We start from the raw sequence: 12,952 nt of genomic DNA, 5'->3' as shown, positions 1-12,952 counted from the left end.
ACCGAGGTAATGGCCAATTGGCCATATGGTGGGGCACCCTGCAGTTGTTGCTTATCGATCAGACGGCCCTGGACACAACACAATACGTTAGCGTTGGACAGACTCAGGAGTAGAGTAATTTGACCGTCTGTAGCCCTGGAACGGTTGTCTACAACTACAATAAAACAAGACGTCAGCGCGGGGAACATCCGGACATGAAGGCAAAGAGCCGACGACGTACGGAAGTGCTCAGTTCGGCTGGTGTTAAATCGTCTTCCGCTGATTTGCATAGCTGGTTTGTTGTGAGAGAGAAACACTATTCGAATTAAAACCGGATGAATAGCGCAAGCGAATAGGCCCTCGGCGATGGAATATCCCGTTAGCAGAGAAGCTAAACAAAAAGAAGCAGGTGGAGTGGTTCGTACATGGACTCCGCCGATGGATGTCGATCCATTGGAGTCCACCTGCACCTGCTGGATCCGCGGAGGTACAGTACAGGTACAGGTCGACTACTCTACGTCGCTGCCGAGCTGGCGGCCTGTTGGCGCCGATCGGCCGTCGTCTTCGTGAGCCCGCGCGCCGCCCTCCGCCCTCCGCCCGGCCGTCCCGCATGCGATGCGATTGCGCGTGCTCTCGTCTGTGCCGCCTTGTCTCATTGCAACATGGGGACCATGCGACCGCCGCCGCGTGCCCCACGCCGCAGCCTTTTCCATGCATGTCGGTACGCGCCTAGTACAGGCTAGAGGCTACAGTATGCGCTGCTGGCGTGGTCTGACGGCTCGAGGCCTTTCCCAACGCTCAAGTTGACATGCTGCCTCGATGCCATGTCAGCACTGGGGACCGGTGGTATCGCAGGCCTTCAGAACAGCCCGCACAATCGTAGGCTTCCTCTGGCAAAAGTTTAAAGCAGTAGTTGAAGTTCGGGTTGGGGGAGAACGGAGACACCACTGTTTGGCTTGGGATCGCATCAAGTTGAGAATAAACTACACTCGCATGCATACCCGCGTTGTTGAGACCGATGGCTCAAACTCTCCCTCATCTACTTGTACAATGCTTTTTGGCAGAGGCTAGCAACGGTGTCAGCCTGCGTTGCTGGTGCCCATAGCCACACACTAAAGGTCGTGTGTCGCACCCTCCGAGCGCTGAAAAACGCCTGACGAATTCCACGTGGAACAAAAAATAAATGAAAGCATCGATATCCATGACATGTCCAGAGTCTCTAGGAGGAACGTCTAAGTGTACCCTCAATGTTATACTAAGAGCCTCTTTAGTAGGGCTCCTGTAGGGCTTTCGCTCCGGCTCCTGTAGGAGCTGTGCCAAACGTCTATTTTGTAAAGGGCTCTACATGGGAGCCGGTCAAGAGCCGGAGCCATTTTTTGCCTGTGCAGGAGAAGCCTTAAAAACGAGCTTCGCGCGGCTTCTTACTGTGGGTTCACGTCGTCTAGTGTGAAGGAGCCGTTTTGCCAAACGTTTTCTAGAACAGCTTCAGCTCCTTCAGAGAAGCCAGAGCCCTGCTAAACAGGCCCTAAGCTCTAGTTACTGGCTCTAAGCTAAGATAACTTCTTCGATAATACAACTTTTATCACATAACTCATATTATGAATAGCCATATATAACATTCTCATATATATGATGTTAAAATGTGCATGTGACTAACTCTTAACTACGAGATATATTTTCTCTCTTCTATTAAAATGTGAAATAATATGCTTAGAGTTAGCTCATAAGACACCATTAGAGCCGCCCCAAAGAGATCAATAGACGATGGGCATGTTTTAAGGCTTACCTTGCTGCGGCAAATCTCCCATAACTAAAAAAAACTAAAGAGCGGACACTATTTTGATGCGACATTCTAACGTACATCCATGGTTCTGCCAGCTGCGATCCCGCACCCCCTCACTTCCCCTTGCATCGTCTGTGCAATTTGCCCCTACGGCACCCCCTCACTCCTTCCTCCTTTTTTTGCGACAAATTAAAAGAGGCTTTTACCTATGTGCCACTATAAAAGTTGGTAATTATCTACAAGTCATTAAAAAAGTTGAGTTCTCACAGGTGCCACTGCTGTGAACTCTTTTGCCCTCCACGCCACTTCCGTCAGATTTGACTCTAATGGTGTCAAACCGCGGTTGTGAAAAGTCTAAAATACCCTCAGACCTGAATATGCAATTAATCTTTTTGGGCATCTTAATGACCTCAAATAAAAAAAAACTCAAAACTAGAAAATTGTAGATCTCGACAATATCTACTATTTTTGTATAAAAATTATCTTCATTTAATTCTGTACAAAAAAATGATTTGATATTATTAATGGAGAGAATTCCTTATTTGACACCAGACAAATGACATGTTCCTTTCTTGGCCCTCAAAAAATTTTTGTTCCCTATTTGACACCGAGTTCATCTTTCATTCCTTATACGACACTCCGTTCGATTTTTCATCCGTGAACCATCAACTGCCATGCGAAAAGACGATTTTGCCCCTGTGGGCCCCACCACCCTTCTCCTATGCCGGAGCATGTTCTTCACGTCTATGTCCGACGAACCACCCTTGGTCACCGCGGCCACCTTACTGTGGGCGAGCTCCTTCGCCTTGGCCCGCCGCGCCTCGCCGGCTGGCCCGTCGTCCATTAGCTCGGCCACCACCCTCTCCACATCGTCCCTCCCGACCTGCACCACCAGCGGGTCCCCGGGATTCAGGAGCGTCACGTGCGTGGCCAGGACCTTCACGCCGGCGCGGACGCCGACGCCGAGCACGTCCATGACCAGCGCCTCGTTCAGGAACTGGTCGACGAACTGCGGCCAGGTCAGCAGCGGCACGCCGTTGGAGATGGCCTCGAGCATCGAGTTCCACCTGCAGTGCGTCAAGAAGCCGCCGACGGCGGGGTGCGACAGGATGGTCATCTGCGGCGCCCACCCGCGGTTGAAGAAGCTATAGTCCTTGACGCGGGCCTCGAACTCCACGTCCAGTCTGGTGGTCTCTTTAGTCGACTAGATGAACGGCCGGCGTGACGCCTCCAGGCCGGCGGCGAGCTCGGCGACCTGCGTTGGGAACAGGCGGGCGATGCTGCCAAAGTTGACGTAGAGCACAGACGCCGCCGGCCGCGCGTCGAGCCAGGACACGATGTGCTCGGTGTCCATCGTCGCGCGGTTGCCTCTACCCGCCATCGTGGCCGCGTCGGTGTCAGTGAGGCAGAGCGGCCCGACAGCCCATACCTTCCGACCGAGCGCCGCCGCGTAGCCCTCGATGAACACGCCCTCCAAGGCCGAGCACGTGTTGATGAGCAGTCCGTCAGCGGTAGGCTCGGCTTCCAGCGTCTCCCGCCGGAACCTCTCCATCCCTGGCCACCGAAAGAACCCGAGCGAAGTCGCCCTGTTGACAACCGCGCGCACCGGGAAGTCCGGCACCTCGAACAGCTCCAAGTCGAACGACAGGAGGGAGGAGAGGAGGGAGAAGGGTGGTGGGGCCGACAGGGGCAAAATCGTCTTTTCGCATGGCAGTTAACGGTTTAGGGAAGAAAAATCGAACGGAGTGTCATATAAGGGATGAAAGATGAACTCGGTGTCAAATAGGGAACGTAAATTTTTTGAGGGCCAAGAAAGGAACGGGTCATTTGTCTGGTGTCAAATAAGGAATTCTCTCTTATTAATGTCTTAGAAAAATCACATTTTTTTTTACGGAATCAAATGAAGATAATTTTTATAAAAATATTAGTTTTGAGTTTTTTTTTCATTTGAGATCATTAAGATGCTAAAAAAATTAATTGCATATTTAGATTTGAGGGTATTTTTGATTTTTCACACCCGCAGTTTGACACTGTTAGAGCCAAATTTGACGGAAGTGACGTGGAGGAAAAAAAAAAAGTTCAGAGCAATGACAACTCAACTTTTTTAATAGTTTATGAATAATTACCAACTTTTATAATAGCACCCGGCTAAAAGCCTCAAATTAAAACCCCTCCGCTCCTTCCACCTTGCTTTGCGACAAAATTCAGCTGCGCGCGCCGCCGCCGCCCTCTGCGCCCGCGCCTGCCCACCGATCCTACGATCCATTTCCCAATCACGCTCCATCACCTCCCACGATCCTGCTTCAATCACGCTCCGTCACACGCATGCCCACGCCGCCGCCTACTTTCCCACGCTGCCTTCCACTCGCTGACGCTGACACCGACGCTCGCCCACGCCTCTCTCCCTGCCACGAAGCCGCTCATCGCACTCGCGCCGTCGAGCTCGCCGCTCGCGCCAGCGCCGTCGTCCTCGCCCACGCTCGTCAATCCTCGATTCGCGGTCGACAGATCGCCGAGAAGACCGTTCCGCCGCCTCGCCGAGAAGGAGAAGGACCCGCGCCGTCGTTCTCGCTCCGCCCCAATCCGCGTCCGCGCGCCCGCCCCGACCTGCCGACGCCGACGACTCCTTTCCCTCCCCGCTGCGAAGCAGCGCCTGCTGCCGGCAGACGCCTCGACACCGCCGCGCCGCCGTCTCGACGCTACCGGACGCGCCGCTGCCTCCACGATCTGCCCTGTTGTCGAGGTGGCTGGACTTGCGGCCGCCGGACACGCCACCCCCCCTCCATGACGCCGGAAACACAGGTGGTCCTCGCCGTCGAGCGGCCCGCTGTCCTCGCCGTCGTGCGCCGTGGCCAACGTCGCACGTCTCTTGTGTCTGCCTTGACCAAAGGTGTGTGCATTATAGAAGGATGCAGCGTCATGGCGCCCTTCTGCCGCCAATGCCACAACGATGCCAAGGTGCATAGTCTTTGTTCGGTTCATCTCCCCCTATCGCTCTCCATTTTACATCTAATTGAACAAGATCTGACTGCTGCATAATTGATGACCTGGACCTAGAATTGGATATGATTAGTGTCGTGTTTGCTATCTAGATCAAGTGATGTGCCCCAACATGTGCACCTGGACATAGTAGCAGACTAGCAGTGAATTTGAGATGTCAATCGGCTAAAGCAATCACATTTTATTCTTTTCTTTTGAGAGTACAGTATATTTTCCTGATTCTTCTTCGTATTGGCATATAATAAAGGGCGTACCCAGTGCAGAGAGCTCCCGCAATGTGCGGGGTCCAGAGAAGGGTGTCAGTGGCAAGCCTTACCCTCACCTGTGCAATGCGAGGAGACCGCGACTCGAACCCGGGACCGGCAGTAAGACTCTACCGCTTGCACCAGGCCTGCCCTCCTTCTCGTATTGGCATATAATGGCTACCTAAATATTCCTACCATTTCTAGATAACTAAGAATTCTCTAGAAAATATGGATGAGTTGCTATGTTGATATGTTAAAGAAATATTGGAGTATATGTTTTTTTTGGGGGCAGTATGCGTGTATGCCTGATTTTAACAGGTAGTCTAACACTGTGATTCCTAATCTAACACTGTTCTATTCCAGGTCTCAAATGACCAATACCATTGTGATGGATGTGCCATATGCAGGTAACTACCATACTGACAGATAGTCTTCCACTTACCGCTCAAAAGTCTAACTTTTGCTAATTGTTCAGAACTGGTGGTGCAGATAACTTTTTTCACTGTGATAAACTTGTTTCACTGTGATAAATGTGGTAAGTTTCTGCACAAACTTCTTTCTGCTAATATTCCATTGCATGTTGTGCAACAAAGATTTTATTTGCACCCCTGGTGCCCTTGTTGCCATCCAACAGGGTGTTGCTACAACAATGTCATGAAGGATTCCCACTGCTGTGTCAAAAGAGCAATGTATCCCAACTGCCCTGTCTGCTTCAAGGTGAGAAACCTTCATTTCAATGAAACATCACTCTGAACTTTCCAGTTTCTTGATTTTGAGAAGATTTCCCTCTCTTGTTTTGCACTATATATACTACTGAGGATAAGGAGCATGAGAAGGCGGCCAAAGCTGAGGCGAGGGGCAACGAGCACGAGGTGCCCGCGAAAAGGAATGATGATGTGGGTAACTTGGCTTTTATTACATGAGCCCCAATACTAACACATAAAATTATTGTGCTTGAAGCAGGATATGCAAGTGTAGTTTTAACTGTGATCAAGCCACGTTTCTGTTTTTAGCATATGAGGTGAGAACTGTATGAGCATTTTACGAGAAAAAAAAATTGTATGGGCATTTTTAAACAAGAAGCAGAGTAGCAGATTTGTTCTGTTCCTTAGGCTATGTACGGTGTGCATGTGTAGGAGGGAGCAAACAACAAAGTACATGAACTAAGGACTTGGCAATTTGACTTGCTATTTTCAGTCTTACTGAAGCTATAAGCTGTTGTTATATCTACCACACTAATGGGATGGGAGATAGAAAGATGAATGATGTCTTTAACGATAAAGTAATGCATTTGATATAAAAAATAGATAGAGAAAAGCAGCCTCTATATAGTAAGACCATCCCTTATTAATGATTCAGAGGATGATTGACAAATCTTCAATGATAAACAGAGGTCAACCTCGCCATGAGCCTTCACGTGTTGTCACGGCTGCACTGCTAATGCATCTCCAGCATGAGTTGAGGGAGGGCGCTGCTGTCTTGGGAGGCTAGATGATCGGGAGCTAAGGAGCAGATGGCCAGGTGGGGTTTATTAGGTACAAAGCAGAAGCCATTGATCGTTGGAACATCATTGTGCTGTATTTTTTTTTTTGCAAATCAGTGGATGGTTCCTCCTGGCAAGTCATTGATGGCTTTGAATGGTGCTTTGATCAATATTGAGGATCTTCATCTTTGCCTGTATGTTCTACCTTACTTCCTGGATAGTGTTGTTTCTTATTTTTACTCTTTGTTTTACCTTTCCTTGGCTAAGAGCACCTTAGCTATTTGCTTCTTGCCTTGGGCATACCAAAATAGGCTCAAGTCAGTGTACCCTTAGCTTGGTGGGTTGCCTTAATTTTCTGTTGGTGGCATGGTTGATCGATCTCTCTGTGCGTGTGTGCGAGCCGGGGCCTGCCTACGTGTGGTGTGCCCGGCTTTGCGCACCGTTTTCTGGGGCTTGTGGTGTTTGCAGAGTTTGGGTGGCGTCGGTGTGAAGAAAATTGGTGAGCTGACGATGCCTTTGTTTTTTTTGTCAGTAATAATATCACAAAGATGTAAGATCGCGTTGCTGATCGCTCTTAGGTCCTCTTTTTGTTAGGTATTTACTACTAATAATCCTGCAGTGATGCTGGTTTTGGCGGTCTTTTGAAAGTAGTGTTCACCTCTGAAATTGACGTCCTCACCCAAGATGTAGAGATTGTTTACTGAATTGATATCAGGCTGACCAAGTATATTCACATCTAAACTGGCTCACTGTTCACCTCTGAAATTGTTCAACTCTGAATTTTTTTACTGTGGCTGTGTGCACGGGTGCAATGACTGCAGGCAGCAGCAACCACCTGCTTCATGGTTGTTCGCTTGGCTTATAAGCCATACTTTTTTAGCCAACCAACAGTATTTTTCTCTCACAACCAATCAGCCAACAATACTTTCAGCCATGGCTTATCAGCCAAGCGAACAGGGCATGCGGAGTTCTCTGGTAGCGTATTGACTGTGTGCGGCGATGGCTGCACTACTGCACGGAACCACTAGTGCAAAGTCACCAAGGGAAGATGTCATAGCCTCCAACAGGCAGATGCAAATCAGCCACATCAGGCCAAGGGCTACTCCTCTATTGTTGATGTCAAATTTGTTAACTAAGTGATATAAATACTACACTGACATATATAATACTTGATTAACCAATTAATATATTTGTGGATGGCAAGAGTGATTCCATCTGCGATCTGCTAATTGGTGCACTGCTTTACTGTTTGAACTGACACTCAGGAATTTTTACTTCCATTTGAACTCAGTTGTGCCTGTGCTTATCTGCAGTATTATCTACTTGAGATGTTTGGCATGTTTGTTTATTTTGAGTGCCACTAACTGAAATGAAGTGGAAAGCAAGAAAGTATGCTCTCTATTTCTCATCACATTCTGAAAATTTAGAACCTTCTATAAACATTTTGTCCTCTGCTAATTTCTTGGCTTTTTTTGTCATGAAGGAATTTTGGCCTAAGTTATTGTGCTCAAGATCAAACAGCGGCTGACAAAAATGATTCGGTGAGGTAGGCACTTCTATTTTAAATACTATAGGATGTAGCGTAGTTTCTTTAAAAATATTCTTTTTAATGTTCAATGAGTGCCAGAGAGGTAAATATTTTAAATGTTATAGCATATAGTTTAAATATAATATAATAATTAATTCATGTCTGATTCTGTTCAGTAGGTATCACCGTGTCCTTTATATTGATTTACTAAAAAATGACACACAAGAAGGTATATTGATCCTAATCCATTTGTACATTCTGAACCAATTTCTTTTTATTACTTTAGGAGAGCCTCTGAATTTCAGGCTGAAAACAATATTCATTTTGGCATAGCAAGGAAAAATATTCCAATGTGGAAGTAGTTATGTGTAGTTCACGAATTTACATTGCAGATCATGAAGGAGAGGACTATTGCATGAGAAATGCCTTGTGCGTAGTTTGTACAATCCTGGTGAAACAATAGCAAAAAGGTGATACTTTAGGTCGCCAGGATTCTGAGGAGTTGGAGGTATTTATGGCAATAAAGCGGGGGAGCCTTTTATCTAAAATTTTTTGCACCCAGTCATGTCTTTTGAAAAAAAGCAGTTATCTTATCTTTAGTTTCTTATGCTTGTCCCTTCTATTGTATCATTTCCACCGCGTTAGCACAGCTGTAAAGTCACCGTAGCGTTAGCACAAGCGTATTACTATAAAAATAAATGTTGAAATACATTACATATATGTCTCCTGTATAAAAATAAATGGTGAAATACAAAACATATATGAGGGCGCATGATAGTGCTTTGTTTCTTAAAAAAACAGGTGTTCATAAATTATAATCTTAATCAAGAGACACATATATAGAAACCAAAACCAATCGTGCTCAATCATAGGCTAACGTTTCCATTTTTTATCGGATTAAAGTTGCACCATCGCCCGCTCGAGACTCACGTCTTCGCTCGCCCGCGCCAAGACCACCCCCACCTGCGATCACACGTGACCCCCGCTCCACGGCCTCGTCCAGCTGCAAAGGGCTCCTCGACTGCATATAATGGTGCCACCTACGAAACCCATCGGATTCTTCGCTACATAATAAACCTTCGCCCTTCCTCACCACCAGTATCAACGCGTGCATAGACTCCCCTCCATCAGCAATTGTATTGCTACTCGCAACGTCTACTGCTTGGTTTTGTGAGAGATTTTCCAAGACACGCAGTATTAGCCATATGACATGCACTAATATTTACATGCATACTCGAACCTGTGTACATGATGGTATGGAGATGTGGCATGGCTTATTTGTGGATTTATTCGCGCACGAAAGAAATGAATATCGAAGATTTCTTTCAGCTGATATAAAACATTTGGGCTGTTCGGCTGATGGTTTCTGCGGCTGATAAGCCGACTGATGTTATTTTATTGTGAGAGAAAAACACTGCAATAGAGTTTGTGAGCATGCGACGCCACGCTCTCCGTAGCTGTGTTAATTTCACGAACTTAATTTGCTTTTTGGATTAAATGTCACTTTAACGTCTGTATTTAATTTCACCGTATTGTTATCTTATCGTGTGTTTTTAGTACAAAAGTTTAGTTATCCCGTAGCAACTCACGGGCACGAACCTAGTTTTAGTATAAGGCTCGGTTTAGATCTAAGGGGCTAAAGAGATTAACCTTCCCCTTTTATCCCTTGGGGATCCAAATAGGAGGGCTAAAAAGAGGGGCTAATCTTTAGCTCTCCATTAGCCCATTACCCCTGCAAGGTAGGCTAAGGTGACTTTACTCTCTTTCTCTTTCCTCTCTTTCATCTTTTAGCCACCATTTAGTCAAGCATCCAAACAACCCAAGGGGCTCATTTCTTGGGCTAATCGTTAGCCCTGAGCTAAACTTTAGCCAAGGGGATCCAAACAAGCCCTAAGTTTGGCTACAAACGCAAGTATGGTTGACAAATCGAATTTATATAATCAAGATAAAACTCAGCGTCAAACATTAATTTAAGAATGGTTTTAATTGACGTTAGGATTTCTATGGACCGGCATAGTACAAAAAGAAGTGTGAGCGGTGAGCCTGAAAGCATCTATGCCCCTAATTGGGTTTCGGTGATTAATGACAATACATGATTACTATGACTAACGTGTGTTTTGCAGAGGCAATTAAGTTAGGTCATGGTAATAGAGATCGATTGGGCTATCATGGTGGTCATGCCCCTACGATGAAAATCGTTTCAGTTTTCAAAGGATGGATGACAAGGTTAAGGATGGACTAGTTCTAAGTGTCGTTTGGTGTTGAAGAGACACTTAGAGTAGTTTATGACTTTGTTTTTCCTTTGGCCGTACTATTAAGGGGGGTATGGAATGGTAGCTTGACCTATGTGAGTCTAGTGGGTTAGGTGTGGTGCACACTTGCTAAACCTAGCACTAGGTAGCTCCTAAAAAACCCTTAGATCCATTGGAGCAAACTTCATTCACGTACGTTTGAAAGTTGGAAGTGAATGGAGGGTCAAATACTGACCAGACGCTGGCTTCGGTGTGACCGGACGCTGACGCAGAGTTCGATCAGTTCATTTGATCAAGGTGAAGTCGTCTGGAAATGACCGGACGCTGAGAGGTGAAGTGACCGGACGCTGAGGGCCAGCGTCCGGTCGACTCCAGTAAGGTTCTAGAGAGGGAAAATCACGACCGGACGCGTTCGGTCAGTGCTGACCTGGCGCTGTCCAGCGTCCGGTCACTATTTGATCACTGGAATTCAGGGTGAACTGACCGGCGCGTCCGGTCAACATGATCAGAGCATCCGGTCACCCCGCAGAGGCACATAACGGTTCATTTTTTAGCCCATGTTATAAATACTTCCTCCATTCGTGTGTGGGGGTACTTTTGCTCATTTCAACAGCTAAGAAACACCTTTGAGAGTGCCAAGAAGAGCAAGGTCCTAGTGATGTGATTGAGATTTGAGAATCCCAAAGAGAGCCCTCATTAGTGAGATCAAGAGTAGCAAAGTGTGCATCCATCCTTCTCATTAGGCTTGTTGTGGTCAAGTGAGAGTTCGTGCTTGTTACTCTTGGTGATCGCCATCACCTAGATGGCTTGGTGGTGATTGGGAGCTTGGTGATCATCCGACGAGCTTGTGGATGACCCAACTCAAGTTATGAGCGGTTGTGGGTGATTCACCGTGATGGAGTGTCAAAGAATCAACCTGTAGAGAGCACTTGATCCTTGCGCAGATCAAGGGGGAGCTACACCCTTGTGCAGGTGCTCCAACGAGGACTAGTGGAGAGTGGCGACTCTCTGATACCTCGGCAAAACATCGCCGCGTTCCTCCTTCTCTCTTTACTTTGAGCAATTCAATACTTGTCTTTACATTCATAGAATTGCCATGCTAGAGTAGGATTGGAACTTAGGTTGCAAGACTCTTTGTGCGGTAGAACATTAGAAACACTTTCTAGGCACAAGGGGTTAATTAGGCTAACCGTTGGATTTAATTATTGCAAAGAAATTTAGAATTAGTCCAATTCACCCCCCTCTTGGGCATCTTTATCCTTTCAATTGGTATCAGAGCCTTGTGCTCATGTATTTAGGCTTAACCGCCTAGAGAAAGATGTCTCACGGGAATGGACCTCCTCCTATCTTTGAGGGGGATAATTTTCCATATTGGAAAATTCGCATGAAGGCGTACTTAGAAGCTCTAGATGTTGGAATACTTAGAGCCGCCTCACAAGGCTTCCCAAAACCTTGGGATGCTACTAACCTACAAGGCGATGAGGTGAATTACGAGAAATGGAATGCAAAGGCTTGAAACACCATCTTTAGAGGCCTTTGCAAAGATGTGTTTAACCGGGTGAGGAACCACAAAGACGCCCATACACTATGGTCGGACATTTGTGCGCTCCATGAGGGAACAAAGAGTGAGCATGAGGAACGCTATCATCTTGTCATAAAAAAGCTTAACTCCTTTGAGATGCTTCCTAAAGAATGTGCTAATGAAATGTATTCATGCTTGAATGTTCTTGTAGAGGAAATCAATGGGCTTGGACTCACTCAAATGCAACCATCCGATGTTGTAAGAAAGATCTTGAGTGTCCTCCCCATTGACAAATATGGGCATATTGTGACTGTGCTTCATCAAGGTGATCTTTCCACTGCTACACCGACACAAATCTTGGGAAAGATCAATGCTCATGAGATGTACATGCACATCACACCTCAAGATGGCTCATCCTCTACAAAGAAGAAAGAAAAGGACTTAGGATTCAAAGCTAGCCAAGAGAATGGCAAAGCAAGACTTGAGTATGAGAGCTCAAGTGATGATGAAGTTGATGATGCAAGTCTTGCTCTCATGGTGAGAAAAACCGCCAAGATGCTAAAGAAGCTCAACAAGAGTGGCATCAAGTTCGATGGCAAGAAGAAGAAGTTCTTCACTAGCTCTAGAAGAAAGCCAATCTCCAAGATGGATTGCTACAATTGTGGTGAACTTGGTCATCTAGCACACCAATTCACCAAGCCCAAGAAAGACAAGTTCAAGAACAAGTACAAGGGCAAGAAAGATGACTCAAGTAATGAAGAAGAAGATGAGAAGAAGAAAAACAAGCCATACAAGAAGAGAGATGGCAAGAAGAAAGACTTCCACAAGAAGAAGAAGAGTGGAAAGGCATACATCGTCGGTGATTGGCTCACGGACATTGAGTCATCTAGTGGCTCATCCGATGATGATAGTGACAACGAGAAGGTGGCCGCAATTGTTATTGACTCTTCATCATCTTCACCGCCACCACCGCCATCATCCTCTACACACCTATGCCTTATGGCCAAGGGTGAACGCAAGGTATCAAATGATGATGATAGTAGTGGTGATGAACATGCTAGTAATGATGATAGTGATAGTGATGATGATGAATATGAATCACCTTCTTATGATGATCTTGCTAGATTGCTAAAACAATACACTAAGATCATTATAAAGAC

At 46.4% G+C, this 12,952-nt stretch overlaps 1 protein-coding gene and 1 pseudogene across 10 annotated transcripts; one reads left to right on the top strand and one right to left on the bottom strand.

The window, feature by feature from the left end:
• Positions 1–2,375: 2,375 nt before the first annotated feature.
• LOC136488761 (UDP-glycosyltransferase 73C4-like) lies at positions 2,376–4,028 on the bottom strand (annotated as a pseudogene).
• A 4-nt stretch (positions 4,029–4,032) lies between these two features.
• Positions 4,033–9,296, top strand: LOC136484786 (uncharacterized). Of its 10 annotated transcripts, none has more exons than XM_066481743.1 (12): positions 4,033–4,720; positions 5,010–5,127; positions 5,371–5,414; positions 5,483–5,542; positions 5,642–5,724; positions 5,832–5,879; positions 5,968–6,028; positions 6,399–6,684; positions 7,804–7,879; positions 7,974–8,036; positions 8,195–8,526; positions 8,922–9,296. In XM_066481743.1, the coding sequence occupies exons 1-7, from the start codon at positions 4,672–4,674 to the stop codon at positions 5,983–5,985; spliced, it is 420 nt and encodes a 139-aa protein (XP_066337840.1). In that variant the 5' UTR covers positions 4,033–4,671; the 3' UTR covers positions 5,986–6,028; positions 6,399–6,684; positions 7,804–7,879; positions 7,974–8,036; positions 8,195–8,526; positions 8,922–9,296. The 10 variants fall into 10 exon arrangements, 4 of the variants coding, with proteins under 4 accessions (XP_066337840.1, XP_066337839.1, XP_066337838.1 ...); XM_066481742.1 differs by having other exon boundaries at positions 5,832–5,903; positions 5,971–6,028; XR_010766216.1 differs by having other exon boundaries at positions 5,642–5,879; positions 5,971–6,028; positions 8,411–8,526.
• The last annotated feature ends 3,656 nt before the right edge of the window (positions 9,297–12,952 follow it).

The sequence above is a fragment of the Miscanthus floridulus genome, chromosome 10, assembly GCF_019320115.1.
Source record: "Miscanthus floridulus cultivar M001 chromosome 10, ASM1932011v1, whole genome shotgun sequence".
NCBI classification, from domain to species: Eukaryota; Viridiplantae; Streptophyta; class Magnoliopsida; order Poales; family Poaceae; genus Miscanthus; species Miscanthus floridulus.
The sequence above is the reverse complement of the archived record's forward strand: the minus strand, read 5'-3'. Positions and strand labels throughout refer to the sequence as shown.

Bases quoted from the DNA above. Each gene is read 5' to 3' on its own strand.
- LOC136484786 (XM_066481740.1), top strand. From the start codon at position 4,672: ATGCAGCGTCATGGCGCCCTTCTGCCGCCAATGCCACAACGATGCCAA. The intron at 4,721-5,009 runs GTGCATAGTCTT...CATATAATAAAG, and splicing joins AATGCCACAACGATGCCAAG to GGCGTACCCAGTGCAGAGAG. The intron at 5,415-5,482 runs GTAACTACCATA...CTAATTGTTCAG, and splicing joins GATGGATGTGCCATATGCAG to AACTGGTGGTGCAGATAACT.